Raw genomic sequence first — 26,413 nt, forward strand, 5'->3', positions numbered from 1 at the left:
TGTGTTCCTGGTCTACTTGACCAACAGCCACCGACAGTATGCAAATATGTGTGTGTGTGTGTGTGTGTGTGTGTGTGTGTGTGTGTGTGTGTGTGTGTGTGTGTGTGTGTGTGTGTGTGTGTGTGTGTGTGTGTGTGTGTGTGGAAGAGAAAGTGAAGAAGATAAAAGAATGAGTTGCCTTGTGTCAGAGAGGCTTTGGAAGGAGTCACCTTTACATCATCCTGTCCCACTCCTGAGGATTATGCCATGGTCTCTATGACTTAAAGTAACCTCTGCGACAACAGTGTTGCATTCATTCTTTTTTTAAGCAAAACATATAAATTATTTGTGCCACAAAAACAAAAACGCCTCGGAAGGCTTTGCATTATTACTTCCCTGTGTGAGATGTAGTCGCAATTGTCTCCCCTGCGGTGTTCTTACAACTCGGGAGGGAAAAAGCAGGGAAAGGACAGCAAGAGGCACCAGCTGTAATGGGCTGCCCCACACTCAACACAACAACAGCATTGTTTTATTAACCCTACCTAACACCCTGTCCCCCTCCCCTCCCTCCGCCGTGCATATACAATATCTTTACAGAGAGAGCTGCAGGACATTCTTTTTGCAACACGCATATTTTCACATCTTGCCAAGCTAATTGTACGAGAAAAGAAAGGAGAATAGTAAAGTCAGAGTACAGCTTTGCATGTCAGCGGTGGCAGAAGTGCTTCCATCCATTATCAAATTATGTGGATTCATTATAGCAAGTTTGCGCACTTATCAACTTCGTGGTACCCTGCTCCTCCATTTAAATTTTGCACGCTATAAAGAAAAAACAGTAAGGCCGCAAATTCGACTCAATGTTTTTAGCATGCACTTCTATAAAAGCAACGGGATGTTATTCCCACAGTATTTGGAGGACCACTTCCACCGTAAAGTAATATCATCATAATGAGATATTAATTTCTCGCAATTACTGTGAAAGAATAAGATTGAATACCAAACTATTGTACCTAATATCAAAATTCTGACCATTAGAGCAGCAAAGACGTGTTCCCAAAGTATAGATTTAGATCTCCCTCTCCGTGTGTTACAGTCAGTTTCTCCCTGCTTTGTTTATGCAGGCCGTTACAGCCCACAACACTGACCCTACCAACCTTTGGTCCCCCCCACAGGTTAACACTTTTAGCACGGTTGATGTTGTTAGCACTGTATGCACTTTTGGTAATGTTGCTGTTTGCACTGGCTACTAAGTATATACATCAGATTTTCATTCCCTGCTCACGAGATGAAAGAATGAGGCATTGACAACACAAATAATAAACAGAAATATGTATATGCATAATACGTCTTCAGAGTGGGAATGCAGGGTGAGAAATTACAATACAGTTTCTGTGTACGACTTAAAACTGCACAGCGCTTACTAAGAAACGGCTGTGGTACTTGTACATGACGTATGATAACCTTTCACAAATTACCCCCTGGGGATAAATAAAGTATATATCTATGTATCTATTCTTTTTTTTTAAACATCAGCTGTAAGATCACGTTTACACCAAAATACTATGACCCGGCCCAGAAAGGCCCTTCATATAAATTATGCAATAAGCAGAAACCACATCACTGTTACAAAGGAGAGATTATTTTTCAGTCAACTATATTTCAGCCACGATTGCATGCAACAACCGTGCTAAAAGTGTTAACCTGGGGGGGGACCAAAGGTTGGTAGGGTCAGTGTTGTGGGCTGTAACGGCCTGCATAAACAAAGCAGAGAAAAACTCTGACTGTGTGAAATACAGGAACTCCGCTCCGTATCTCGCTTGTGGCTCTGAACAAGTTAGAATTGATTCTTTGTGCATGTCCTTACTTCACAGTTAAGTACGCAGAGACTATAAACAGCCATCAGAATGAGTTGTTGTTATTAAGGTTTACATTGAATCTTAACAAGAGATGCAGGTAACTAATTCATGCGCAACCCATTCTGCTCTTTTGTCTTGTCAGGTGGACAACTGGGGTGAAGTAAACTCTCGTGTCATTACCATGATAACCACAGCATCAGCATGTGACTGGGCCTGATTGTTTCACCCACTCTCCCCAGCGGAGCAGACTGGAACCTTTTATCTGGATAAACTGGGTGAATCTACAGGGTGTCAAATAAGAAATGGGCCAATTGTCTCTTTGGCCAATTTGAAAACCCTCTTTTAGAAGAAGAAATTCTTTTTCTAGATTACACCTATTGTACCTCGGAGTCTGTGACTATTAACATTACGTACACACTACAAAGTTTCCATTTCAGAATGCATATCTTTTGCTATGTTTACACCAAGTGTCCTCACTGATCTCACAGTTGAGGGCAGGTTTTTCAGCAGCTATACTTTTTATGTTAAAACGATGCTGCTTAGACGCCTTAAGTCACTTCATTAACCGCGTCAGGGCAGAGCGTCTCGTTCCCAATGGGTGGCATTATTATTCTCATATATCTTCAAATGTAAAAGTTGTTGAAGTGTGCTGCCCTGGATGTAAAGAATATCTGAGTGATGTTACCAAACTTGCTGTGGGAAAATTTGTACTAGTCTCCAGGACCTTTATAAGCTGCCATTAAAGAAGATGCAAAAGAAGATACTTTTTAATGTCTTCCCTTATTGTACTAGAACAAAAAGGCCCAAAACCAGCAGTTTTATTGGTAAATTTCACGTGAACCTATTTGAGCATTTGTTAGCAGTAAATTGTCTCAGACAGGTGCAACGAGGGTTTGGCGGATACTCCTATAAAACTTTTTTTCGGTGTGTTCACAAACTGCTGTAGAATGTAGCAAGCAGGGTGCAAGTGCAACTGTAAAACAATACACCTCGATGAGTACTCTATTAAAAGCTCTCAGAAATTCAATTGAAAGAAGGTGTGATATTTAACTGAATGGAATATAATACTCAAAATACATTTCAGCTAAACAAACTAAAAATGGGCTGAATGTTGCATCCACACCAAGTTTGAGCTGACATGTTTTGTATTGTTCTCCAAATGTCAGAAAGGGATTATTTATAGGGAACCGGATTTTCTTTTTTAATCTGTGCTGTTATTTTATGGTAAATAAACTGCAGATCGTCATTGACTTTTTTATACATGCCAAATATTTTAATAAGACGTTGACCAAAGCACAAGAACACACTAGTAAAAATCTATATATTGCCTGTTCAAATTTTATAAGCAAAATATAAACACAATATGAGTTAATATCTCACCAGAATGATGACGGGCATTTACAGAAGGCCAGTAAATACCATTAACTTGAATAGAAACATTTCCATAAGCTTATCAATAGAAACAAAGACAAAATGTATTGTTTAAGCACTGCATTAACTGTACAGGTATTTAGCCGCGTCCGCGGGAATACAGGTGGAATAAGACGTAGGGTGAAAGAATACATTGAATCTCTCAAAAGACTTATTCCATCACAGAAACGCTGCAGCGCCGCCGCGGTTGTTTCCACTGGAGTCACATTCGGACCCGCAGGCTCACAAAGCACGGATATAGGTGGTCGTACCCACACGTACCCCGTCGCCATTTTCCCCCCCAGCTGAAATACAAAAGGCTTGGCTGGGGGAGCACACACCCCTTTCACAATATTCTGCCAATAAGCCTACAGAAAGACAACACACACTGTTTGTCACTCATATTAAATGCACACATTTTGAGTGTACTTTTAAAAATACGGTACCGCGCGTGAAAATATATTGCATTTTAATGGAGGACACGGTCGACTTCCGAGCGGGGTGGAAGTCGAGATTTAATGACAATTTTTGCCTTGTTACAGCAGATGGCTGCACGGAAAGACAAATGACTCGCCGCGTTTGTTGATTGACGTGCGACGTACCCACACAGGTAGGAGCTTAAATTTGAAATCGCTTTGCTGACGACTGGGTTGTCCAATCATCGGGAAGCGGGGGCGGGATATAACCCCGTCAATCATGCAGAAACTATAATGGTTTGAATAAGGAGGGAGGGGGAGAATCCAATCCGGTTTGAGCTAGTTCTTCTGCCAATGGAACATTACCGTCGCGCTACGCTGTATTAGACTGTACTGGTACAGCTTTATCCAGAATATACCACTGTATCTTTCTCCTGTATTGAGCAACATTTAGCTCTTTTTTCTTAAAAAAAAAAAAACTCACCCCACACAAACCAGCCATGCCTAAAAGGAGCAAAGTGAGTAGACCGACATCTTTCATGCATTCAGTAATACGGCGTTTATAACCCCCAAATGCAATGTGTAAGTTACAGCCAGCGGTCCGAGTTGTTACAAAATGTTGCTACAAATACGTTTTTTTTGTTGCAGATGAGTGTGTACAATGTCGCCGCTTGCATTCAGGAGTTTAGTTGACGTGCTTGTCTGTTTTGATGTCGTAAAGTGGCTGGTTCTCGGTGCTACATCTTGTGCAGTGATTATCTTTGTGCCGAGTGGTTTCCCCCCGTGTCGGATTTTATATTTATACTGCAAGATGGTGAAATCCACAGTTACAATTGCGTGTAAATTACGTTAACTTGCAGCGTAGGACCAGGCAGGGACGTTTTCTCAGTCGACGGGCTGCTTTTTCTGCATAGAAAGTTGGCGGCATATTGATTGTTTCCTATGGGGGTCGTCGCGCTGGCCACTAAAGTTTCTAAAACGCATACTGAAATTTAAAGGATGTTATTCGGTGGGTGTTGGGCTTTTACGCTAAGCCAGTGGTTATCGCGTGGGAAACGAGTCCTTTAAAGGCTGTCTCGTGGATCAAACTCGTTTTTTTAAACGATAATATGCGAATGGCGCTTCCCTAAAAGCTAACATGCATGTGTTGTTTTTGTTAATGAATGGCCGCCCTTTTATCAACGTTGAAAAAAATGGCATTTCTTGGGAGGCGGTCGTCGTGTCCGCCGAGTGTCTTTATGTGTAGTCGGCTCAGGCCAGTCGAAGGGTTATGCAATGGCGAGCCTCCGTCAGCAAAGCGCCTGCTCCTGTTGCTGGGGGTTCTAGTAGAATCTGCTACCAGATCGACGGAGTCGCCGCTGAGCGTCTCGTAGTGACTCTTTTCAAATTCGTGGCGGGAGCCGCTCGCTGCACGGCTCGGTTTCGCTCCGTAAACTGGCAATCCCGTTTTATTACCAATGAATGGATGCGCTCGCGGGGAGGCGGAGTTCCACAGCGCAGACAAATCACAGGAGGCGCGAGAGCGCGACCTCAGGCCGCGGCCTAAACTACACTTTGCTGTGTGTAGAATGCAGACTTCGATTGCTGTTGCTGTGTAGACAAATGTACTTCCGCGTTGATTCATTCTGCTGAGTGCCGAGTAGAATGTGTAATGGGCGTGATTGAGAAGTGAGTCTTGCTCTTCCGTGGTTACCAGTCCTATTGTTCCGAGATTTAGAACATATCTCAGCCAATCACAGCGGCTGGTCTGAGCTCAATCATGTATGAAGCTCGCGTACACCCATAGGCCAACGTTCTGTCGGGAAACGCCCACTTTTGAGTTACATAACTAATACTTAAATCCCATGACCTTCTACCCCCCATCAACTCACCATAGGCACATTAAAATGCAGAAAAATGCTGTAACTGGATTTCTTTGATTGTTTTGTCTCTAACAGGCAGGGGGAGAAACAGTGGTAAGTAATAATTAAAGATACTTGATATAACATCTGATCTTTTTTCTTCTATAAATAAAAACGTTAGTCTGTGCACCCACCAGGGGTCAGTAAGACCCCATCTGTGAGTGCGATTGACGGATGTGTTGAAAGTAATCACCTGTGTGTTTACCCTGTGCAGGCCAAGAGGAGATCTCTCAGGTTGAGTGAAGTAAGTATATTAAGCCCATACTCTCAATACGCATAGCGCTAACTGCATTCTTAATGCTGACAAATCTTCTTTTGTCCCACAGAAACCTGCACCTTCAAAGGCAGAGGCCAAACCTAAGCCCAAGGTGGGAGTTTGTTTTCATTACCTCTGGTTTTAGTCCTTTTTTAGACTGTTGCCCGTGTGACTAATAGGTTGAATATTTATGCGTTGCAGAAGGCACCTGCTAAGCCTAAAAAAGCCAAGGAGGTGGAGAAGGCAAAGCCCGAGGAGAAAGCACCAGAGGCCCCCGCTGAGAACGGCGAAGCCAAAGCCGAGGAAGAGGTAATGCATGTGGCATCCTATGTAAACATGCAAAATCCAACTAATCTATGCGGTGATTAAACTCAATAAAACTTTTATTCTCCAGGCACCGGCCACAGAAGAAGCGGACGAAAAAGATGATGCGGCAGAATAACATCTCTCAAACCACGTCTTTGCCAGTGCTCCCTGTACCTCTTTTCTTGTACAATCCAGGGGAATATTTTTATCAACTATTTTCTAAATACAGGTTTTTTAGTAGTTTGATTGTAGAGAACACTTTTTTTTAATGAAAGAAAAAAAAGTCAATTTGGAGACGGGAATTTCGTCACATCCCACAATTTTGCATCGCCACAAAAAATCGCGGTTGTTGTTTCTGTCAGTGGATTTCGTTTCATTTTTAAATGTGAAGAGGGCGGGGAGGGGTTGCAGGACAGGTTACTGTGTCGGCGCTTAAGCACAGCGTTCACAGCAGCTGGGGCAACAACCAGAGGAGCTTGTCCACGTGGATTACATTCCATATGCTTTATAAGGGACAATGTGTGTAATCTGTGCGGGGTGGGAATAGACAAAGTCACAGGGCAACTCATTGTTTTATTGTTCATAATAAAGAACAGTGTTTTAGAATGTTTGTAAGCTTTGTTCCTATATGTTATCTCTTGTACTCATGCAGATTTTCAATGAATCTGATCAATAAAGCTAAAAATCCCTAGTACTCGAGCTCTCCTTATCAAAACTGCATCGCGTGTGTTGGTTGTGTCTCTGTTTCTGTGATAGCATCGCAATAAATTTGTATAGCTGCTGTGAAAAAAAAGGTTTTCAATCTTTCTATATGCATTGTGTAATGGTACATAGTAAGGATGGTAAAAATGGAATTTGTTTTCTTAGCCACGATAATGAGGTGTGTAACCATCAAAAACAAACTGTTGAGATTGGCGTCTTTAAGGCCAACCGACAAACTGTACATTTATTTGAGATGTCAAATGCATACCAGCAGTAGCAATATTAATGTGGGTTTTAGATATCTGTATCAAGTACAAGTGTGCAGTTCATTTTTATTTGTTTATAGATGTACCTGTGTAATGATTGTTATCAACAAACCAATAAAACTCTGTTGGTAGTTGTTTCATTCTGAGGCGTCGGTTTATGAGCGAGGTTGCTGAAAGATTGCTGTAACTGTTTCTAAAAATGAATGAAAGTGAGAATACAATAAATATTGATATTTATAATTTAGAAATGTGCTTGCCGCTTCCGCATTGATAGTGATTTTATATTTGTTAAATCACCAAGCAAGCACCTACACTATAACAAATGTTTTCTACATGTAAAATAAAACTTGATTCATTATCTGCTGTTGGGTCAAGGTAGACCAGCTAATTTACAGTACTAGTCAAAAGTTTGGACACACTTGTCTCATTGAATACAGTGCTAAAAATGTGTCCAGACGTTTGACTGGTACTTGATTCTTCAAGGTGAAGAGGACAAATTCAAGTTCTGTCCACGGAGTGACACTTTGGCAGCATCATAATAGAAGGAGCAGGTGCATTGTTTAATTCCCTGTTTATGAACCTTTAACCTTTATGAACGGCCACAATTACGCTGCTTTTAGAAACCATCCCAATAAAATCAGACGAGGAAGAGTTTCAGCACCACGGACAGATCCCCGCGGGCCGCTGCTTTACCAGCTCGCGTTTTCTCCTCTTGCTTTTTGACTCATTTCGAGATGCTTACTCGTCACCGTGACATAATTATATTTACCCTCCGTGTTAGTAAACAAACTAACAACGTGCGCCTTTACGTAGCCGTGATACAGTAGCAGTAGTGCGCTCACTTCCGGGTTTGCTGTGATTGGTTGGCGGACATTGTTACGCTGGAGAAGAGTCAGATCTTCATATCTATAGATCTTTAACTTTATATCTGTAATAAACATTTTGTTAATCACTACAAACACGTGTCTGCCTCATCCAGTGACTGCTCTGCGCCAGTTGGTATTTCATTATAGGGTGTTAAACTTCCCTCTGAAGCCCTACCACACATTTAAAGGGAATTGATTTTTTTTTTTACTCCTATTACTTAAATTGCAAAGTCTGTGCGCCAAGACTCAGAGGACGTTATCATCGCATGCTTTTCAATAATACACAATTAGCTTGTCACCTTGTTTCCTCTTGTTTGAGGAGTAACCCCAAAAAGACAAACCCACCCTTGTCATGGCTTTGTTTTTATTGGTAAAATAGTCAGTGGCAGTCTATCACAAAATAGCTCGTCCTACATAAACCATTGAAAACTATGCAGTGAATGATTTCTTTCATTTTTTTTGATCTTATACAGATTTGTAATGATGATCGCCGGGAGTGCTGGTGTTGTCCAATGTCTTGTCTCTACTCATGTGAAGCAACAAAAAGACATACGTTAGCTAGTTCAGGGGCATAATCTGTTGAGCTGAGAGAACAGAGCAGAGAACAGGACGAATAAAGGCAAAGGTGTTCCTGTGTGCTTCACAACTAGTTTTTTTTTTTCCAGAATTGGCTAAAGCAAGAGACATAGCTCACAGTTAATTGTCAGGCGATAAGTTTAAACTACCAGTAGTGAAATCAAATAAACTCAACTTTACATTAAGTCAGATTCCTTCCTTAAATTACTATGTTAACAGTATACAGTTGTAACCTTTTGTGATGAAACAGCTGTAATTTGATGTTTGTCCTTCTAAGAAGACACTTCTGATCACGCGAGATTGACAAGGTTCAAGAATAATATTGTGGATCACGTCCCACACAACAGTGTATAAACATATCATCCTCTCCTATTACTTCATTGAAATAATGAGCCTTTCACAATCATGATGACGACACATGCTACGACTTGAGTGCACATCATTATACATTATAAAGGCCCAGTAGGAAACATTCAATAGATTACATCCAACTGACCTCCACTGACCTTCACACACTTTTGAGTGCACATTCTTTTTAGTTCACAGCCGTCTTAAATTGCTCCACTGGAATACTACCTTTGTGTGCTGGTATCTAGGATTTTTTGGTAGAATCGCTGTAATAAAATAACATAAAATATGTTTAGAAATTAGTATACAGCCGCCTAAAAATAAAAAATCCTTCTTTAGCTCAGAATGAGCCCTTCAAATGTTGCTGTGTTACTAAAGTAGCCTAGAAGGAACAAACCAAACACTTGTTCTTGTGTTGTTTTCGTTACCTGAAGGCCACTGTAGTTCTCGACATGCTCAGAAAGGCGGGGGTCAAAGGAGAGGTGATCAGTTGGTTGAAATCTACAAACTCACCACTCAATGCCACTAAATCCTAGACTGCTCCTTTAAAATGTTAGGTAGTGATGAACAGTCTACCACCCTCGTGTTGATGAAACACCGATCCGACTTTTATTTTTATTTTTATACGGTTACCTAGGCTTTAGGAACAGCTGGTACCAAGTACCAATCCGATTATAATGTTTACTTGATAAGTTTATATGCCTCACTGTGTGGAAGAGACTGGGATCATTCTTTTATGTGCAAGGCAACACTAGGTTTGACTTAAATATTGCTTTGTAAGACACAATGTTACCAAAAAATATTGAAATATAAATCTCAATATTATTGTATATCATTCATTTTAAACAATAGTACCAGTACCAGATTGTCCTAGTCACAGATATCCAGTTGGTATCAGACCTATATCTCTAGGTGGGTTTCTAGGTGATGTGTGGGTTTCGGGACAGAGGATGTTGCATGTGTACAGACTGTAAAGCACTCTGAGGCAAATTTGTAATTTGCGATTTGGGGCGATACAAAATAAAATGAATTGAATTGAATAGGTCTAATGTGATGAAATGTTTGTATTTGATGAATTATCAACTATTGTGAGTCCAAAGGCATTTCTCTGAGAATCCTCTGTGTTTGGTCTAATTGGCGTATTAATGTGCAGTATTCTTTAGGTCTAACCGGCACACTGTGAGAACGCCGTGCATCTAGTCACATGACAGGATGTCAGCAGTTGGCTCAATTCAGGATGATGCACTAGTCCGTTTTCTCTGCAAGCCGTCCCATCTTGGTGCGCATGTTGCGCAAAAGGAAGAAGCCGATGGTGGCAACCGCCATGATGACCTCAGCAACCCAGAAGGCCGTGTCCCAGCTGTGTTGCTTGGCAATGGTGCTGAAGGGAAGGCCCGCCATAAAAGCTCCAACTGAAACGAGTGGAGAAGTTGTTTGGTCAGGCCAACGTGTTACGCTGGTATTCCAGAGCAAGTCGTACAGGTGATTCGGCATGTCATGTGAATTTACCATTAGCCATCAGAGCTACAACAGCATGAGAGGTTCCACAAAAATTTGAAGGAGCACTTTCACTGGCTATCACCCCAAACAAGGAAATTGGTCCGTAGGAAGAAAATCCAAACATGGCACCAAGGAACAGGATCCAGATCTGCGTGCGACGATGTGAAAAAAGTAGTAGTTGGGTTAACGGACCAGCCGACAGGCGGGGCGCCCCCCCCAATATAATGTTGGGGAAACACTGCGGGAAATCCACCAAAATTTCTTTGAGCCTACCTCTTTTTCTGATACGCCAACGAGGACAGAGACAGGATGAAGGACTTGGACCCAAAGAGGAGCCTCCTATGCCAAGACAATGAGCGACTGTGATGTCCGCTTCAAGCATTTTAGAATGTAAATAAAATAACATAAATTGTAATTACCTGTGGCATATCAAGTGTGATTGTGACTCTGAAGAGGTACATGGACACGCACATACCGGCCATCATGAGCAGGAGCAGCCTGTGTCGAGGGTTGCCGTGGGTTCCCAACCCTTGCTGGAGGAAGTCAAAAGGAGGAAGGTACTGAACCCAGCTCAATAATCCCACTCATTTTCTGCGGGATACATCCAAGCGCAGTTACTCACCCGAGCTACAGCTCGATCCGAGAGGAACCCTGCCGCGAGGCTGCCCACGAAACCCCCCACCTCCAAGGCACTCATGTAGGTGCTCCCTGCGGGAGACAAAGCACTTGATGTCAGCACGAATAACCAGCCGGACGGAGAAAAAAACTAGTGAGAGGCGATGGACAATTCAAGAAAATGCATACCCATGAGAACCGTCTGGCCCTTCTCCTGCATGAGGAACAGCTGTCCCCAGTCAGTGGCAGCTGTCTTCACCCCAAACACCACCAAGTAGCCCAGAGACAGCACCCACAGGAAAGGGGAGAGGAGGAACTCCCTCAGGGTGCTCTCCCCGTTGCCTGGGCAGGGGAGAAACGTTCACACGGTCATTTAAACTATAGATCAGATGGTGGAGGTACATTCAGCATGGTATGTGGTCAGGGTACTTGTATGTGAGGGTTAGAAAACTATTTGCATTTACAACATAAGTGCAGTTTCATCTGTTAAATGCAGTTAAACATCTGATTTTATCTGTCATAAAGGCATAGTGTCAAGACCTGTCCCATGTGCCATTTGTAAGTTATCAGTTCATTTGAATATAAATAATTTGCAGCATGCTAATCAGAGTGGCCAAGTGTAAGTAAGTATTATAAAAAGTCCACAATGACACTGAACAAGGAGGAAAGGTTGGGTAAGGATTAGGTGACTTGATTCAACTATGAAAACAAAATCCAAACACAAAATGAGTGGTTGTTGCTGCTTGGTCTGTATGAAAGGACATTTTATCAATGACCTGCTCTGCCTTATCTGCATAGTGATCTTGGTTTATGGGTTACAGCTGTGACTGTGTATGAGGTTGTAATCCCGCACACTCGGGTGGTTAAGAAGCGATCATGGTTGTCATTTGAGAAACACACACCAAGTCTAGTCTATTCCCGCGTAACTAAAGTTGCAGATACATTTACATTTATGTTGAGCCCTAACTATAGCTACCTTGACCCTGTGGTGATTTTGGTGCCCAAAGTCCCTTTAGAAAAAGAAAACATCTATGTCAATTCAATATCAGTTTAACTTGTACTACAGCCGGACTTGTAAAAAGAAAATACAGATTTTCATTCCTCCAGTTTCTCTGCCGTGAGGCCTGCACTAAAGCCTCAGTGAAAAGGGAGTTTTTTTGTGTGCCATATTTCTATATTTCTTAACCAGTAACATGTAAACTGATGTATAAACAATAGAATACTCACAGGGGTTCCCCTTTATCCTGAGAGGAAAACATGTCCAGATGGACAAAGAGGTTCCAGAGTAATTACACCTTTTATCATATGCCATTTTCAAAGGCCAAAAAAAGGCTAGGGGCTAACAGGTACAAGCTAAGCGTATTACTATAGCAGCAAAACACTATTTGTGATATAGAGGGGAGTAATGTCTACCTCAGTAGAGAATGGAGTCAGTCTCATTCTGTTAAAGTCTTAATCTGAGTTTTCCTTGCTTTGTTGACATAGTTGGGGCGTTCCACGTTTGCCCTACAGATTAGCTCTGCGCCGCCACTTTTAGCACTATTACCCCTGTTAGCACCGTGTCACAGAAAACGCTTTCATTTTCAGTCGAACAACCCTCTTCAAAATTACTTTATTTTGTAATAATTTATATTAATAATAATATTTTGTATCTGTACATGGGAGGTCCTAAACAAATAAGTGTACCTTTTGTAAACCTCCAAACGTAATGCCAATGTTTTAACAAGCCTCTAGACGGTTACCAGATGTTTGTCATACAGGCATTTGCAAGCGAGTGTGGGTATTGGGAGCATTCGGCAGAGAAAGCGGTAGAGAAACCTCTGTAGCCGCTGTGAAAACCTGCTGGCTCTTCTCTCCTCCCTCTGCTTACCCCCCTTTGCCCCCTTCTTGGCTGCTCCCTCGATGCTGGGAAGGCCCACGTCCTTCGGCTCGTTCTTTACAAACACCACACAAACAAATGAGAAGGAGGCGCAGAAGATCCCCGACGCTGTCAGGATAGTCCTCCAGTGGTAGTACTGCAGGAGTACGGTGACCAGGATCGGACCCAGACTCCCGGCCAGGTTCATGCTGCAGGACAGCACGGACCACCATGTTCCAAACTGGGAGGGCTCAAACCACTAGGGGACACAAGGACAAAGTAAAGCAGAGGATGGTAAACTTTCTACAGCGCAGGCAGAGAATGCAGACTGCGTGTTTACAACAATCGTATACTGAATATATTGTCGGCTGCCTTTCCTAGATCCATTTCCATGAGGCAACCCACAGTTCGTTTTCACAAACATGCTGATTCTGATCATTATTATCTCAGCTATGAGAGTCATGAGATCACCCGCGTGTGTGAGAAAGAGGGCGAGTCTGTTCATAGCAAACTGCATCATATCGGGCCTATCCTGATACAGCTGCATGTCAAAAGAACTCTTGTGGTTTCGTGGGTATTCCGCTTTCTCCAAAGACCATTATCTTTCACAAAGTACTGTTAACTAGCCCACCGCTGGTCGGGGGCGGAAGTGATAACGTTTTTCCATCCCCAACCGTAATGGCCAAATATAATGATGCCACAATGTTTTATTAGATTAAATGTCTGGAGCTGATCATGAGGCTAATAGTGTGAAAAGTGTTCCACTGCACCAGGTGTGTGGTAACTGTCTGAGCAGAAGAGACTCCGAACACCTCTACCCTTTGATCTGATCTCTCTATGCATGACACGGCTGCGTGGAGAAAGGATGAGGTGTGGATGTCTCCGGTAGTAGACCTCGAGACAAAAGACCACGGCAGAGGTGTCCATGTAGGCTCCTAAATCTAATCAGACGTGTATTGTAACTACATTCCGAGGCTCACTCAAGTCTGGGACCTCGGTGCCGCTGTAACGCTCTTAAACGCTGTTGCAGTTTGCTGCTGTCTGTGCATGGTAGTTGTTGCAGACTTCTTTTACCCCGCAAGGAATAAACAAAACAGGTTTGCTGGTTGTATGAGAAAATCTTCCATCACACTACTCTGCAGCCGGAGATCATGTAATGGAGGAAACATCCAGCCAATTGTGGGTTGTAATAATTCAATAAAACTTTACATCAGTGGTCAGACCAGACACACCAGGCAGATATCACCTTTCTAGTTTAATTGTCTGTAAGAGAGGCCAAAATAGAACCAAAACCTAATGAACATTTTCCTTTTTTCAGATTATCTTTGTATTTGACTGCTGCTGGAGAAATGGCATCCGAACCACACACCCTCATCATGTAACAGAGCTGAATAACGCCATTAGGATTCCTCACTCAGCATACCCAAACGAGTAACCAGTAACGTGAGAATCACTTAAGCCCCAAAGCTGAATCAACACAAAGCTGATCCACGGCATGAGGATGATAACTCGCCTGCGTGAAGCAGCAGCTCTAGAAACCGGGGCAAACTGGTGAAGACTCAAGCCTTTCATAAGATCGTCAACTCTCTCGAGACGAGGGAAACACCTTTAGTCAAAGTTGTTTTTCCTCTAGAAAGGTCTGCTGAGGATCTTCTATAAATACTTCTTCCAGTAATCTGATCCCCTTCAGCACGCCAAAGCCTATTTATTCCTTCACCTTTTGAGCTCTGTGACTGTCAAGGAGCCCCCAGTGGACTCTGAGTGTGTGGTTTCTCGAGTCCTGCCTGTCCTACCGGCCGTTCGGCTTTATAATCCAAAAAGTTGGTCAGGAATGAGGCCTTTGCTGTTTGTTAGGTAACCCTTTGATTTCCAAACTATCCACTCTCTCCACCTCCCGCTAGAATGGATGGAGAACCACACACAACATGTCTGGCAGGTTTATCCCCTTTCACACGGCTGCCCTGAATACCGGTGCAGTATTACCTTGCGCAGTACTTTGCCACACGGGGGCCAGCCGCAGCCTTGACCCAGCCCGTTGATGAACCAGAGCAGGGAGAACATGGGGACGGTGGAGGACCAGGAGAACACCACATTAATGCCGCCCACCAGGAAGAGGCCGATGGAGAAGAGCCAGCGGGCGCTGATCTGGTCCGATAGCACGCCGCTGATGAACTTACTGATGGCATAGGCCATGGTTTGGCTGCTGGTGATCAGACCTGCAGAGACGCAATCAAGGCTACAGTTACAAAAGCAACGTAGGAAGAGAGAGGCGGTAGTTTTGTACCAATGAAGGCAACCAAACATGAATGAGACATCAGCCAATTGACTGCCGGTGACATTAAATGAGTAGGACTTAAAACAAGCGAACATAGCAATGCATTGTATTAGACATTCACATATGTGTACAGGCAGGTGGCGGTTCTGCTAATGCCTTTGCACTGCGCTTAGATTGCAAGATTTAGGCATATATTTTCAGGGTTTTTAGTCTACAGAAACCATTTATTGCCTGAGCAAATATATTAAGTTCACCAAACAATTAAAACACACATCCGACTGTCTCACCCAAGTCATCTTTGTCCAATTCGATCTCCTCCATCACAGAGGGCATGACGAAGGAGAAGGTCTTCCTGTTGAAGAAGTACAGCGAGTAGCCAATGAACATGCAGGAGAAGATGGCGGTGCGATAATAGCCATAGCCTGTGGCCCCCATGGTGGCGGTTGGTTCCAAAAACAGAGAAACACAACTTTATGGTGGTTCAGTAGGGTCTTGTATTTGGGTCCAATCCAACTTGGGACAGTTCTTGTTAAAAAAGTAGATGCTATTGACTCCTTGTTTGCACTGGGTAGGTGGAGAAAAGACCGAGCATCGGCTGGCCTGCGATGATTAAATCTTCACCATGAGGACGAACACATGAGAACTCTATCCTTGCAGACTGGAAGCTCGGGCTGTCCGAGGACGGAGGGAGGGAAACCTTACACCAACCTGGAAGGGATAACACCATAATAAATAACAGAAATAATTTTGACTGGTCCGTCAGGAATGGCAGATATTCAGCACTTGGACACTTGGATGAGCAGATGAAAGAACATTTCATGATAATACATGATAATTACACAACTTCCAAATGAGAAGCTGATGCTTGGAAGAATGAGTAGACACAAGTCTTCATGAACAACCTTCCATCTTAGCAATATAGTATCTGAAGCTGTCACTGCACATATCAGTGGTTGTGATGCGGTTATGTCAGTTGATTCCCAGCAGCCCCCATGTTATTTACCGCCACATCGCCCGCCACATGTTGAGGATAAAGTGGCATTATCGACCTGCGGCCTCTATGTGTTACTTGTCATATAAACACAAAGTTCATGTTTAACTGGCCTCGGCATACTGCTGTCAACTCAGCAGACACTCGGATTCACGTGGTCACCTCAGCAGACGCTTGAATGTTAGTGCACGTATATGATGGCATTTACGGTATTATACACGTAACCGGAATAAAGGCTATTTAAATAGCAAATTCCGGACAATGATAGAAGTATGTGTGTACAGGACCTCTCTGACTAAATAAAATATTTTTACTGTACAGATTTGGAGATTTCTTCAAAGTAAAAGCCCCATGTTTGCAAGTTCAAAAACAACATTTCTCCATATTTGAAAAAACAAAACAAATTTCTCAATAGCTCCAGACCAATGCACGTGTGTTAAGGACCTATCTGATTACTAGCAGGCTGAAAATAAAGTATTTTTACTGTACAGATTTGGTCTTTGTGTGGAATTATTGGGAAGAATGTTTTTATTGCAGCTCTTTTTGAACATTTACTGATGGGACTTTTTTTAGAGAAATCTCTAAATTCATACAGTATGTTTCAGATTCAGCATCCTTGTAGTCAGAGAGGATCCTAACACGAGTACATTGGTCTTTGCCTGGAACTATTGAGAAATGTATTGCATTTCAAATATGGAGATATGGTCTTTTTGAACTTGCAATTATAGGGCTTTTACTTTGAAGAAAACATTTCCCTTTTCTTACAATAGTAGTCAGAGATGTCCTTGACACATGTTAGTCTTTGACTGGAATTATTGAGAAAAGTATTTTTATTGCAGTTCAAACTTTGAGAAATTGTCCTTTTGGACTTTGAAATATAGGATAATTATCCAACTTTGTACAGTACGTATTCCTTTTTTTGTACAGAAGTCAGAATAGTCCTGAACACACATACCTCAGTCATCGTCCAGAATCTTTGATTAAATCATTTTTATTTCGGTTACTTGTTACCGTAACGATCAACATACACGTGCACTAAAGGTCAAGCGTCTGCCGAGTTGACCACGGGAATCCGAGCGTCTGCTGAGTTGACCGCAGTCTCGCCATTGGCGTAGCAAACACGCGAAGATATCAGCTGTCTAACAGGGATCTCACGTGGCTGACGTAGTAGGCAGCATCTTATTTTAGATATAAAACGTCGTCCGACCAACTCATCGAACGGGGCCGCGCTCTGAGCAGCCGCCGGTGCACCGTCAGTAAACTCGTGGACGAGTACAGAGTGGTACTGCGTTACGTCACACTAAATCTCTTTCAGAGACTAAACGACACTCCATGCTGACGTGAAGCAAGACGTACCGCAGCTGTGCGCCGCCTGACACGCCGCTATCCACGTCGTCGCTATCGAGATGTCGGGAGAAATCACATTACCGTTAACTCGCGTCCCTCTCGCCGATCCCATCCAGGCAAAACAAGTGAGACAAAAAGGAAGACGCGCGTTCATGAATTTGCAGCTTGTGTGCGCGTCCCCGTGACACGCGCGCAGCAGCCGCCGCGGCTTCGGACCCTGAAGCTCGCTGCTGCGGTAGTTTGAGATGTTGCATCGTGCTCCCGCTGCTGGTCCCTTTACGCGTGTAGTTCGTCACGCTGCGGCCTGCGTGGATTCAGGATCAGCCCCGTCTGCGGATTAAACATAGTAAAATATCTATTACAAATCTGTCAATATCATGTTGATGTTTTATAAAAGATCCTCATTCAGCGCATACTGCTCACTACTGCCATCCTCCGGCGGTTTTCATAGAGAAAACAAAGATTATTCACGGGTTATTGCCGAACTTCACGGTCTTTTAAAGTTCAATCCCTTTTGATAGCTGGCACGGGAGACAACAATTGCCCTTTTACCTCCCGTGGGTTTGTAAGGCTTCAATAATGTATAGCACATTTTAACAATTCGTATGTGTACAGACTGTAAAGCCCTCTGAGGCAAATTTGGAATTTGCGATTTGGGGCTATACAAAATAAAATGAATTGAAATGAACAACAAGGCAATTCGAAGTGGTTCACATAAAACCATAAAATCATCATAATTTGATTTAAAAACAATTAAGAAAATGTCTTACATTAATACAATAAGCTTGAAAATAGCTTCCCTGGACTGTTTTAGGTTCCCAGAACCAAGGTTCTACACTAACCTCTCTTTAGTTCCCTGAACTGAGGACACACTCATGTGGCACTAAAAGCATCTCTTCAGGGCAGCAGGCCAGTATGCAGTAGCTGTTTATGCTAGAACGCTTTTTATCATGACGCCTGGCTCAGGTGTGGGCTCAACATGGCACAATAACAGAGGCAGCAGGGAACAATAGAATGGACTGGTTCTCTTCACTGACACATGTAGAGCCACTCCCTAATGGTTACATAAAATGCTTAATATGCATTTTGTCAAAATTTGGCCATCCAATAAACATATGAATAACATTCCTGCTACCTCAAAATATATATATATATAGCCAAACTCCTTGTCCCTCCCTCACTGAGAGCTAAACATTCGACAAGATCACAACTCTTTGCTGTCCTGCCTCAGAAATGGTGGAACGAGCTCTCTGATGACACCAGGACCGCAGAGAGCCTTCACATCTTCCGCCGCAAACTACAGACACATCTCTTCAGACTTTACCTCGACTAAAAGACTACAAGACAACATATTGCATTTCTATAACAAGTTGTAAATTGGCTTACTTGATGAAATTGCACTCTCTTGTTTCTTGTTTTTCTGAGTTTGTATCCCTGTGGTTGAATGCACTTATTGCAAGTTGCTTTGGTATAATAGCGTTAGCTAAATGACATGTAATGTAATGTGCCCCAAAACCCACTAAACATTTTCCAGAGCAGAGGTCAAATCAGCCACAATAACTGAAACCCCTGTGTGTAAGATTTTGATCTTGTTTTTCTATAAACTCTTTGGCTAGTATGGTGTAAATGAATGCCTCATTTATTCTCCATCCAGCAGATGGAGCTACATGGATGTGTTATTCGTGGTGGTGACATATTCGACTAAGACAGAAAGAGTACTTATTTGCAAATGTAATAATTTTTTTTTTTCTGTTGTCATCCGGAGTGAAAGTTGTGCTTCTTTCTCGCTGTGATTTAAATGTTTTCTCTGATTTCTAAGCGTCTGTAAGTCAGAATCCAGCTGCAGGTGAACCAGTTAGAAGGGGAAGGTACACCGAGCTCAATCATTTCATACTCACACTTAAGAGATATTCAATCTGAGCAGGGCTGGTTTTCTATTTGTAACGGATCCCGCATATAAAGAGACATGGCACTTACTGCTGGTGAAATTACTCCTTTATTTTCTTCCTTTCCATGCAATACCATCCTTGAACGTCAGCGTAAAAACACCACCGTAAGAGCTTTTTGCCATTATTGTTACGGGTCCATTAAACGAATAGTTTTAAATAAAATTCACATTTGTCAGTAACAAGTTCCGTTAAGCTCACATTCAAAACGCAGAAACATCCTCTTTTTACCCTTTCAAAATAAAGGTACAATTCCCTTTTACCAGAAGATCTGCAGAGTTACTTACACTCCCACCAAATTAGTGTTTTTACAAAATAGAAACCTTAAAACACTCAATTTCAAATTACAGAATAACCTTTCAAAGGTATGGGCTAAAACTACACAGAGAACAATATAGCATTTCTTAACTGCAATAGTGCTTAAACAGCCTCTAACAATAGAACTAATTTCTGGACAGGGCGCTCCAAAACAGGCCTGTTGGTGCGCTCTCCTTTGTGATTCAGCTCCTTCTCTCCAAACAAGATTTTGGCCCGTCTCACAAGTCCATCTTTGCCTTTAATGACGTCTGAGACTGTCCCGAGTTTCCATTTGCTTCGTGGTAAAGTGTCCTCAGCATCCAGTACAATGTCACCAACCTGCAGGTTCCTTTTAGTGCTATGCCAGCATTGTCTTGTTGTGATATTGTGTAGATATTCCCTTTTCCATCTACTCCAAAACTGCTCTGTCAGGTACTGCACCTGACGCCATCTCTTTCGTCCATAGAGATCCTCTCTTTCAAACTTGCCAGGTGGAGGCAAGGCTGTGGTGGATTTCATCGTGATCAAGTGGTTAGGAGTGAGTGGCTCCAAACTGTTGTGGCTGTCCAAGGTATCAGCTGTGAGCGGACGACTGTTCACTATAGCCATGGTTTCATAAAAGAAGGTGCGCAATGATGCATCATTTAGCCTACCAGAGGCAAGTAACAGAGTGGCATTAAGAACACTTCTGACAGTTCTGATTTGCCTTTCCCACACACCACCTGCATGGCTGGCATGAGGTGCATTCATTACAAAGTCACACTGCTTTTCTGTGAGGAATACGTTCAATCTATTCGTGTCCAACTCCTTTAATGTAGCACTCAGCTCATTTTTTGCACCCATGAAGTTGGTGCCTTGATCACATTGAATTTGTCGTACAGCACCTCTTAAAGCAATAAAGCATCTCAATCCATTAATGAATGTGTCTGTGGACAAGTCCTCCAACATTTCAATATGAATGGCTCTAGAGCAGAAGCAGGTAAGGAGCAATCCATACCTTTTTTCTTGTTTTCTCCCTTGTTTTGTCCAAAAGGGGCCGAAACAGTCCATCCCACAATAAGTGAAGGGTGGGGTGGGTTCTGTTCTTTCAACAGGCAGGTCACTCATCCTTTGGCTTTCAGCTGGTCTTCTCAACCTTCGACATGTCACACAGTGGCGGATGTGTGTTGCGACTGCTCTGCTGAGTCCACAGATCCAATAGCCATTGGACCTAATTTCATTCATGGTGAAGCCTTTGCCCTGATGTTTTACTGTTTCATGATGGTGGGCGATGATCAGATTAGTCATGTGATGTCCTGGAGGAATGACTGTTGGATGTTTAAAAGAGTTAGGAAAAGGTGAGCGACTGAGCCTACCTCCCACCTTGAGCACACCCTCTGCATCCAGGAAAGCATCGAGGTGATACAGCTTGCTGTGTCTTGGAAGCTGATGTCTCTTTTTTAATAGTTTAATCTCTTCTCCGTACGCTTGGCTTTGTATGTCCTTGATGATAAGTCGTTCTGCACTTTGTCTTTCGCTGACTGTTGAAAGGTCACACGATTTGACCTTTCTAGCACGCCGCAAGAGACGCGCCACTGCCCCGACGGCCCGAGACCAGCATGAAAACTTCTTTAATCTTTCTACAAGATCAACTTGCTCTGAGGTCTTTGTCTGGAATGTCTGAGCCCTTTTAACTTCTGGGTCACCAACAGGTAGCTCCAAAAGCACCTCTGTTGGCACTTCTATTTCTCCTTTCCACAGAAAGCTAGGGCCGGTGAACCAATCAGAAGAGAGCAACTCATCTACTGTTTTCCCTCTTGATGCATAGTCTGCTGGGTTTTCATCAGTTGGTACATAGAACCATTGCTTCGGGTCTGAGCCACGACGGATTTTCTGCACTCGATTTGCTACAAAGGTGTGGAAACGGCGAGCATCATTATTAATGTAGCCTAATACAACCTTTGAGTCTGTCCAAAAGAACTCTTCTACATTACAGTAGCCTAATTCTTCTTTGAGCATATTGCTCACTGTGACTGAGACAACTGCTGCGGCAAGTTCTAACCTTGGAATAGTTGTGACCTTTAGCGGCGAGACTCGCGCTTTTCCCATTAGAAGAACACAGTGAATGTCTCCTCTTTCATTCTTCAGTCTCAGGTATGTGCATTGGCCGTAGCCCGTGGTGCTGGCATCTGAAAAGTGATGTAATTCAGTTTTCATCACCTTTCCAAAGCCAGGAGGCTGATAGCAGCGAGCTACCTGTATTCCTTCCATCTTAACAAGATCATCTTCCCATTTCTCCCACCGTGGCTTCAACCGCTCTGGAATTGGATCATCCCATCCTGTTCCTTGATGACACATTTCTTGGAGAATTTTCTTTCCCTTGAGGAGGAAGGGAGCTACGAAGCCCAGCGGGTCGTATATGGAGGCGACAGATGACAGGATGCCGCGACGTGTTGCGGGCTGGTTCTTTGGAGAGACTTTGAAAGTGAAACAATCGCTCTCGATGTTCCAATATATCCCCAATGCTCTCTCTAAAGCTGGATCATTGAATCTGAGATCTTTTGTTTTGATGTCCATGGCGTGTTCTGTTGCGGGGATGCTTTGCAAAACGGCAATGTTGTTGGACACAAATTTGTGAAGGCGTAAACCTCTATTTGCACACATTTCGCGTGCCTCCTTTGCTATTTGAATGGCTTTTTCAGCAGACTCTACACTAATGATGCCGTCGTCCACATAAAAGTCTCTGGCAATGAACTGTGACCCTAATGGGTGTGTGTGACTGTGTTCTTTGGCGAGCTGCTTCAATCCATAATTTGCACACCCCGGTGAAGATACAGCTCCAAAAAGATGGACCTTCATCCTGAATTCCTGGGGAGGTGTGCTTAGGTCTCTGTTTTTCCACCATAAGAAGCGTAGATAATCACGGTCATTTTCTGAGACATGGAACTGATGAAACATCTTTTCTATGTCACACATCAGAGCAATGCGATGCTGTCGGAAGCGAATGAGAACACCTGTCAGACTGTTTATCATATCTGGGCCAGGGAGAAGATGTTCATTGAGGCTACTTCCCTTGTACTTTGCAGAACAGTCAAAAACCACTCTCAGCTTTTCAGGTTTTTTGGGGTGATAAACACCATGGTGAGGTATGTACCATTTTTCTCCATAAGTGCCCACATCGCATACCTCCTCGACATCACCTCTCTCAATGATGTCCTTCATGTAGTTCATGTAGTCATTCTTGTAGCTTTCATTTAAAATGAACTTCCTTTTCAGGTGGCTTAATCTTACAGCAGCAAGTTGCTTGTTATCAGGAAGGAAGGGCCTCTCTCTGAAAGGGAGGGGCATTTCGTAATGTCCCTGCTTGTTTGTTTTTATGCTTTCCTTTAATTTGTCAAGAAAAATCAAATCTTCTTGACTGACTGTTTTGTCATCTCCTTGAGTGTCTCTGAAATCAGTCTCGAGCATTCTTATTGCATCCAATGGAGTCACTGCGGGCAGCTCCTTCACAGTTACTCTGTGACAGTGACCGTTTGACAATTGTGCATCAGAGTGAGTTGCTGAACAGCCGACAATACTCCACCCTAAGTCTGTGAGAATAGCAAAGGGTTCGTTATCCTTTCCTGTTATGACACGCCTGGGTATGAGAGCTCCTGGACAATTGTATCCTATGAGTAACCCCACTTCACAGTTAAGAAGAGGCGGCATTTGATCTGCAATTGCTTGGAGATGCTGCCATCCTTTTGCCGTTTCGTGCGTTGGTATGTGTTGTCTGTTTACAGGAATGCAGTCCTTGGTGTATGCAGGAGGCAGTTTGATGTGCACAGTAGAATTGAAACCTCTCACACGCAGACCAGATGTCCGTTCACTTTTAAAGACCATATTTTCACCCATCATCGTAGTGAGTTTCAGTTTAACAGGGAAAGTAGTCAGCTGAAGTTCATTACTTACATCATTTTCAATGAATGTTGTGTCACTTTGTGTATCCAGCAGGGCATACACAAGTTTTTCTCTGGATGGATTATTGTCGCTTGACACCCACACTGGCACTATCATTGAGGTGTTTTCTGACTGACCTTGACTGGTGACATTGAGAGAAACGGCAGACGTTGGTTCCGTTTCCCTGTGTTGCGCTGACATTTCCCTATTTGTCCATTCTTTGATTTCAACTTTTCCGTAGCCATCATCGTGGAGACATGTAGGATGCCGTCCTCTGCATGAGTCACATGTGTGCCGATGTCGGCATTCCTTCGCGCTGTGACCGTGTTTTAGACATCCATAACACAGTCTGTTATCTTTGACATATGCCCTTCTGTATTCCAGTTTTCTTTGCATGAAGTCTGGACATTTGCAAAGCTGATGACTGATATCCTTACAAAGCATACAAGGGGCCTTGACCTTTTCCTTTGTTGTGGTCTGCTTACTGTTTTCAACCACAATTTGTGTGTTAAAGGTGCTGGCTTTGTTTCTTTTGCTTACCCTTGTGCTCCACTTTTCTTGACCAGAACCATCAGGTGGATGGAGAGCGAGGAAAGAGGTGACTGGATTGCAGGCGGTTTCGGCCTCCACAGACATAAACTTGGCAAAGTCCTTGAAGCTAGGGAAATCCTTTCCCTCCGTGAGACGCAATGTTACTTGCCGGTTCCATCGTGAGGCTAGCCACTCTGGCAGTTTCCGCACCAACTTCTGATTTTCCTCACAATCGTTTAGGATGTTTAAACCTTTTACATGGGGCATGGCCTGCAGACAGGCATTTAAGAAATCTGAGAAGTCTCTCAATCCTTCAGCATCCTTTGACTGTATTTTTGACCAGTTGGATAACTTTTCTCTAAAAGCCTTTTGAATGATAAATGGCTGGCCGTACCTCTGATTGAGCTTTTTCCAAGCGTCGCTGTAAGCTTCATTGTCACTACGATAGAATGTCCCTTCTAGGCATTTGTGAGCTGAGCCACCTACATATCTCCTTAGGTAGTGCAGCTTGTCGGTAGTGGGAATGTTCATTCTATCTATAAGTGAAATAAAAGAAGCCTTCCACTCAACAAAGTCAATGGGATTGCCATTAAACACTGGGGGCTCTGGCATTGGAAGTCTGTTAATAGCGATGCTGTCCTGAACAGCTTGTGCTAGGCCGGATACATCAATGGGAGCAGAAGGAGTGACAATTGTAGGAGGAGGACAATTTATTGCGACAGGCAGAATGTTCCGAATAGGGTTCTGAAATGACTGAAAGGACTGAGCATCAGATTCCTCTTTCACTTCTCTGTCATATACTTCAAGTCTGGCTTGGGCAGCCTTTAAGTCTTTTTCAGCTTGTAACCGTTCTAATTCTGCTTTGTGTTTTTCTAATTCCCTCCTGTGCTCTTCCTCTAAAACTCGGATCTTTTCCCGTTGACTCTCTTCCTCCGTTAGCATTTTATATTCAGCCTCCTTAGCAGCTAATTCCGCCGCTGCTTCTGCTCGCTTGGCTGCTACACTTGAACGTGTGGAGCGATGACTGCCAGTCAGCGCTGAGGCAGAGGAGCCGTAAATGGACCGGGCATAGTCAGGCTCGAGTAGCTCGTGCAAGCGCTGTCCTTCATATTCTGCATCATATTCTCCATTTACGCCAGTTAGCCTCTCGTTCAGGATTTTAATAATGTCACCTGTTACTGCAGCACAAGCATCAACTTTGCGCCTTAGCTCAGTGTCGGGCGGGCCGCACCCTCTCAATTCTTCATACACTTTCATGATTTCGATTTTCCTTATTTCCAGATTGTCTGCGAGACATGCCAATCGACTTTCTGTTAGTTCAGATTTTAGTTCTTGCCGTGTTTGTCGAGCTTGGGCTTTCCACTGTTCATAAAGGCTATCAAGTCTTTTAGCACGTTTGCTCTGCTCTTGTTTACGATAAGCTAGCATCTTTTCCGTGGGAGCTCGCGCGCGTTCCGAACGTCTAACGTTAGCTAAATCTGTAGCATTTTCATCGTCATCGTTCAACAGTTCAGCAAGCATTTCCTTTTTGTTAAGCAAAGACTCTTTTAGTTCTTGTCTAACAGCACCTTGTTCGGTTTCCTTTTCTATCATTTCCTTGTATTCCTGAATTACCTTTTGAAGGATTTCGATCTGTTGCTCTTTATCCTTGCTGCGCCGAGTAGTCTCGTTTCCCTCCATTTTGCTAGCCTTACTCCTCTTCTTGCTCTTTCCTACCACGTCGCCGTCTTCTTTTCACCGCTGCCCTTCTCCATTCTTCCGTACGAGCGTTCTTTTATATCCGTGAAAAATGTCCTTAAAGTCCGTTATAGTCCGTTGATGCAGCAGGTTAGCTGGCGAGGTAAAGCTCTTACTGTAACGGATCCCGCATATAAAGAGACATGGCACTTACTGCTGGTGAAATTACTCCTTTATTTTCTTCCTTTCCATGCAATACCATCCTTGAACGTCAGCGTAAAAACACCACCGTAAGAGCTTTTTGCCATTATTGTTACGGGTCCATTAAACGAATAGTTTTAAATAAAATTCACATTTGTCAGTAACAAGTTCCGTTAAGCTCACATTCAAAACGCAGAAACATCCTCTTTTTACCCTTTCAAAATAAAGGTACAATTCCCTTTTACCAGAAGATCTGCAGAGTTACTTACACTATTTCTGTTTTTACAGTTTTTCATGTTGACGGTTTGTCAAATGTTAGTTTCAGTGTTATTCCCTGTGAATGTGATCTAGCTGACCAAATATCTTGTTTTTCTT

At 43.1% G+C, this 26,413-nt stretch overlaps 2 protein-coding genes across 4 annotated transcripts; one reads left to right on the top strand and one right to left on the bottom strand.

Annotated features, from left to right (window-relative positions):
* Positions 1–3,598: 3,598 nt before the first annotated feature.
* hmgn1b (high mobility group nucleosome binding domain 1b) lies at positions 3,599–7,232 on the top strand. The gene is made up of 6 exons (XM_040182200.2): positions 3,599–4,179; positions 5,599–5,616; positions 5,777–5,806; positions 5,889–5,930; positions 6,020–6,127; positions 6,213–7,232. Exons 1-6 carry the CDS (start codon positions 4,162–4,164, stop codon positions 6,258–6,260), a joined length of 264 nt encoding a protein of 87 aa, XP_040038134.1. The 5' UTR covers positions 3,599–4,161; the 3' UTR covers positions 6,261–7,232.
* Positions 7,233–8,305: 1,073 nt separating this feature from the next.
* Positions 8,306–17,889, bottom strand: slc37a4b (solute carrier family 37 member 4b). 3 transcript variants are annotated; one of them, XM_040182444.2, is made up of 10 exons: positions 17,478–17,889; positions 15,418–15,838; positions 14,839–15,071; positions 12,868–13,114; positions 11,187–11,339; positions 11,005–11,090; positions 10,802–10,915; positions 10,656–10,721; positions 10,392–10,530; positions 8,306–10,294 (listed from the first exon to the last, which is right to left on the bottom strand). In XM_040182444.2, exons 2-10 carry the CDS (start codon positions 15,563–15,565, stop codon positions 10,128–10,130), a joined length of 1,353 nt encoding a protein of 450 aa, XP_040038378.2. In that variant the 5' UTR covers positions 15,566–15,838; positions 17,478–17,889; the 3' UTR covers positions 8,306–10,127. The 3 variants fall into 3 exon arrangements, with proteins under 3 accessions (XP_040038378.2, XP_040038379.2, XP_077962641.1); XM_040182445.2 differs by having other exon boundaries at positions 17,550–17,798; XM_078106515.1 differs by lacking the exon at positions 17,478–17,889 and adding an exon at positions 17,277–17,368.
* Between the last annotated feature and the right edge of the window lie 8,524 nt (positions 17,890–26,413).

The sequence above is a fragment of the Gasterosteus aculeatus genome, chromosome 7 (genome assembly GCF_964276395.1).
Source record: "Gasterosteus aculeatus chromosome 7, fGasAcu3.hap1.1, whole genome shotgun sequence".
NCBI classification, from domain to species: domain Eukaryota; kingdom Metazoa; phylum Chordata; class Actinopteri; order Perciformes; family Gasterosteidae; genus Gasterosteus; species Gasterosteus aculeatus.

What these genes read in the sequence shown, in the direction of transcription:
- hmgn1b (XM_040182200.2), top strand. An exon ending in AGGCCAAACCTAAGCCCAAG is followed by an intron (nt 5,931 to 6,019) that starts GTGGGAGTTTGT and finishes TATGCGTTGCAG; the next exon opens with AAGGCACCTGCTAAGCCTAA. An exon ending in AAGCCAAAGCCGAGGAAGAG is followed by an intron (nt 6,128 to 6,212) that starts GTAATGCATGTG and finishes TTTATTCTCCAG; the next exon opens with GCACCGGCCACAGAAGAAGC.
- slc37a4b (XM_040182444.2), bottom strand. Translation starts at nt 15,565, where the DNA reads ATGGGGGCCACAGGCTATGGCTATTATCGCACCGCCATCTTCTCCTGC. An exon ending in ATTGGACAAAGATGACTTGG is followed by an intron (nt 15,072 to 15,417) that starts GTGAGACAGTCG and finishes GCGTCTCTGCAG; the next exon opens with GTCTGATCACCAGCAGCCAA. An exon ending in GTGGCAAAGTACTGCGCAAG is followed by an intron (nt 13,115 to 14,838) that starts GTAATACTGCAC and finishes TGTGTCCCCTAG; the next exon opens with TGGTTTGAGCCCTCCCAGTT.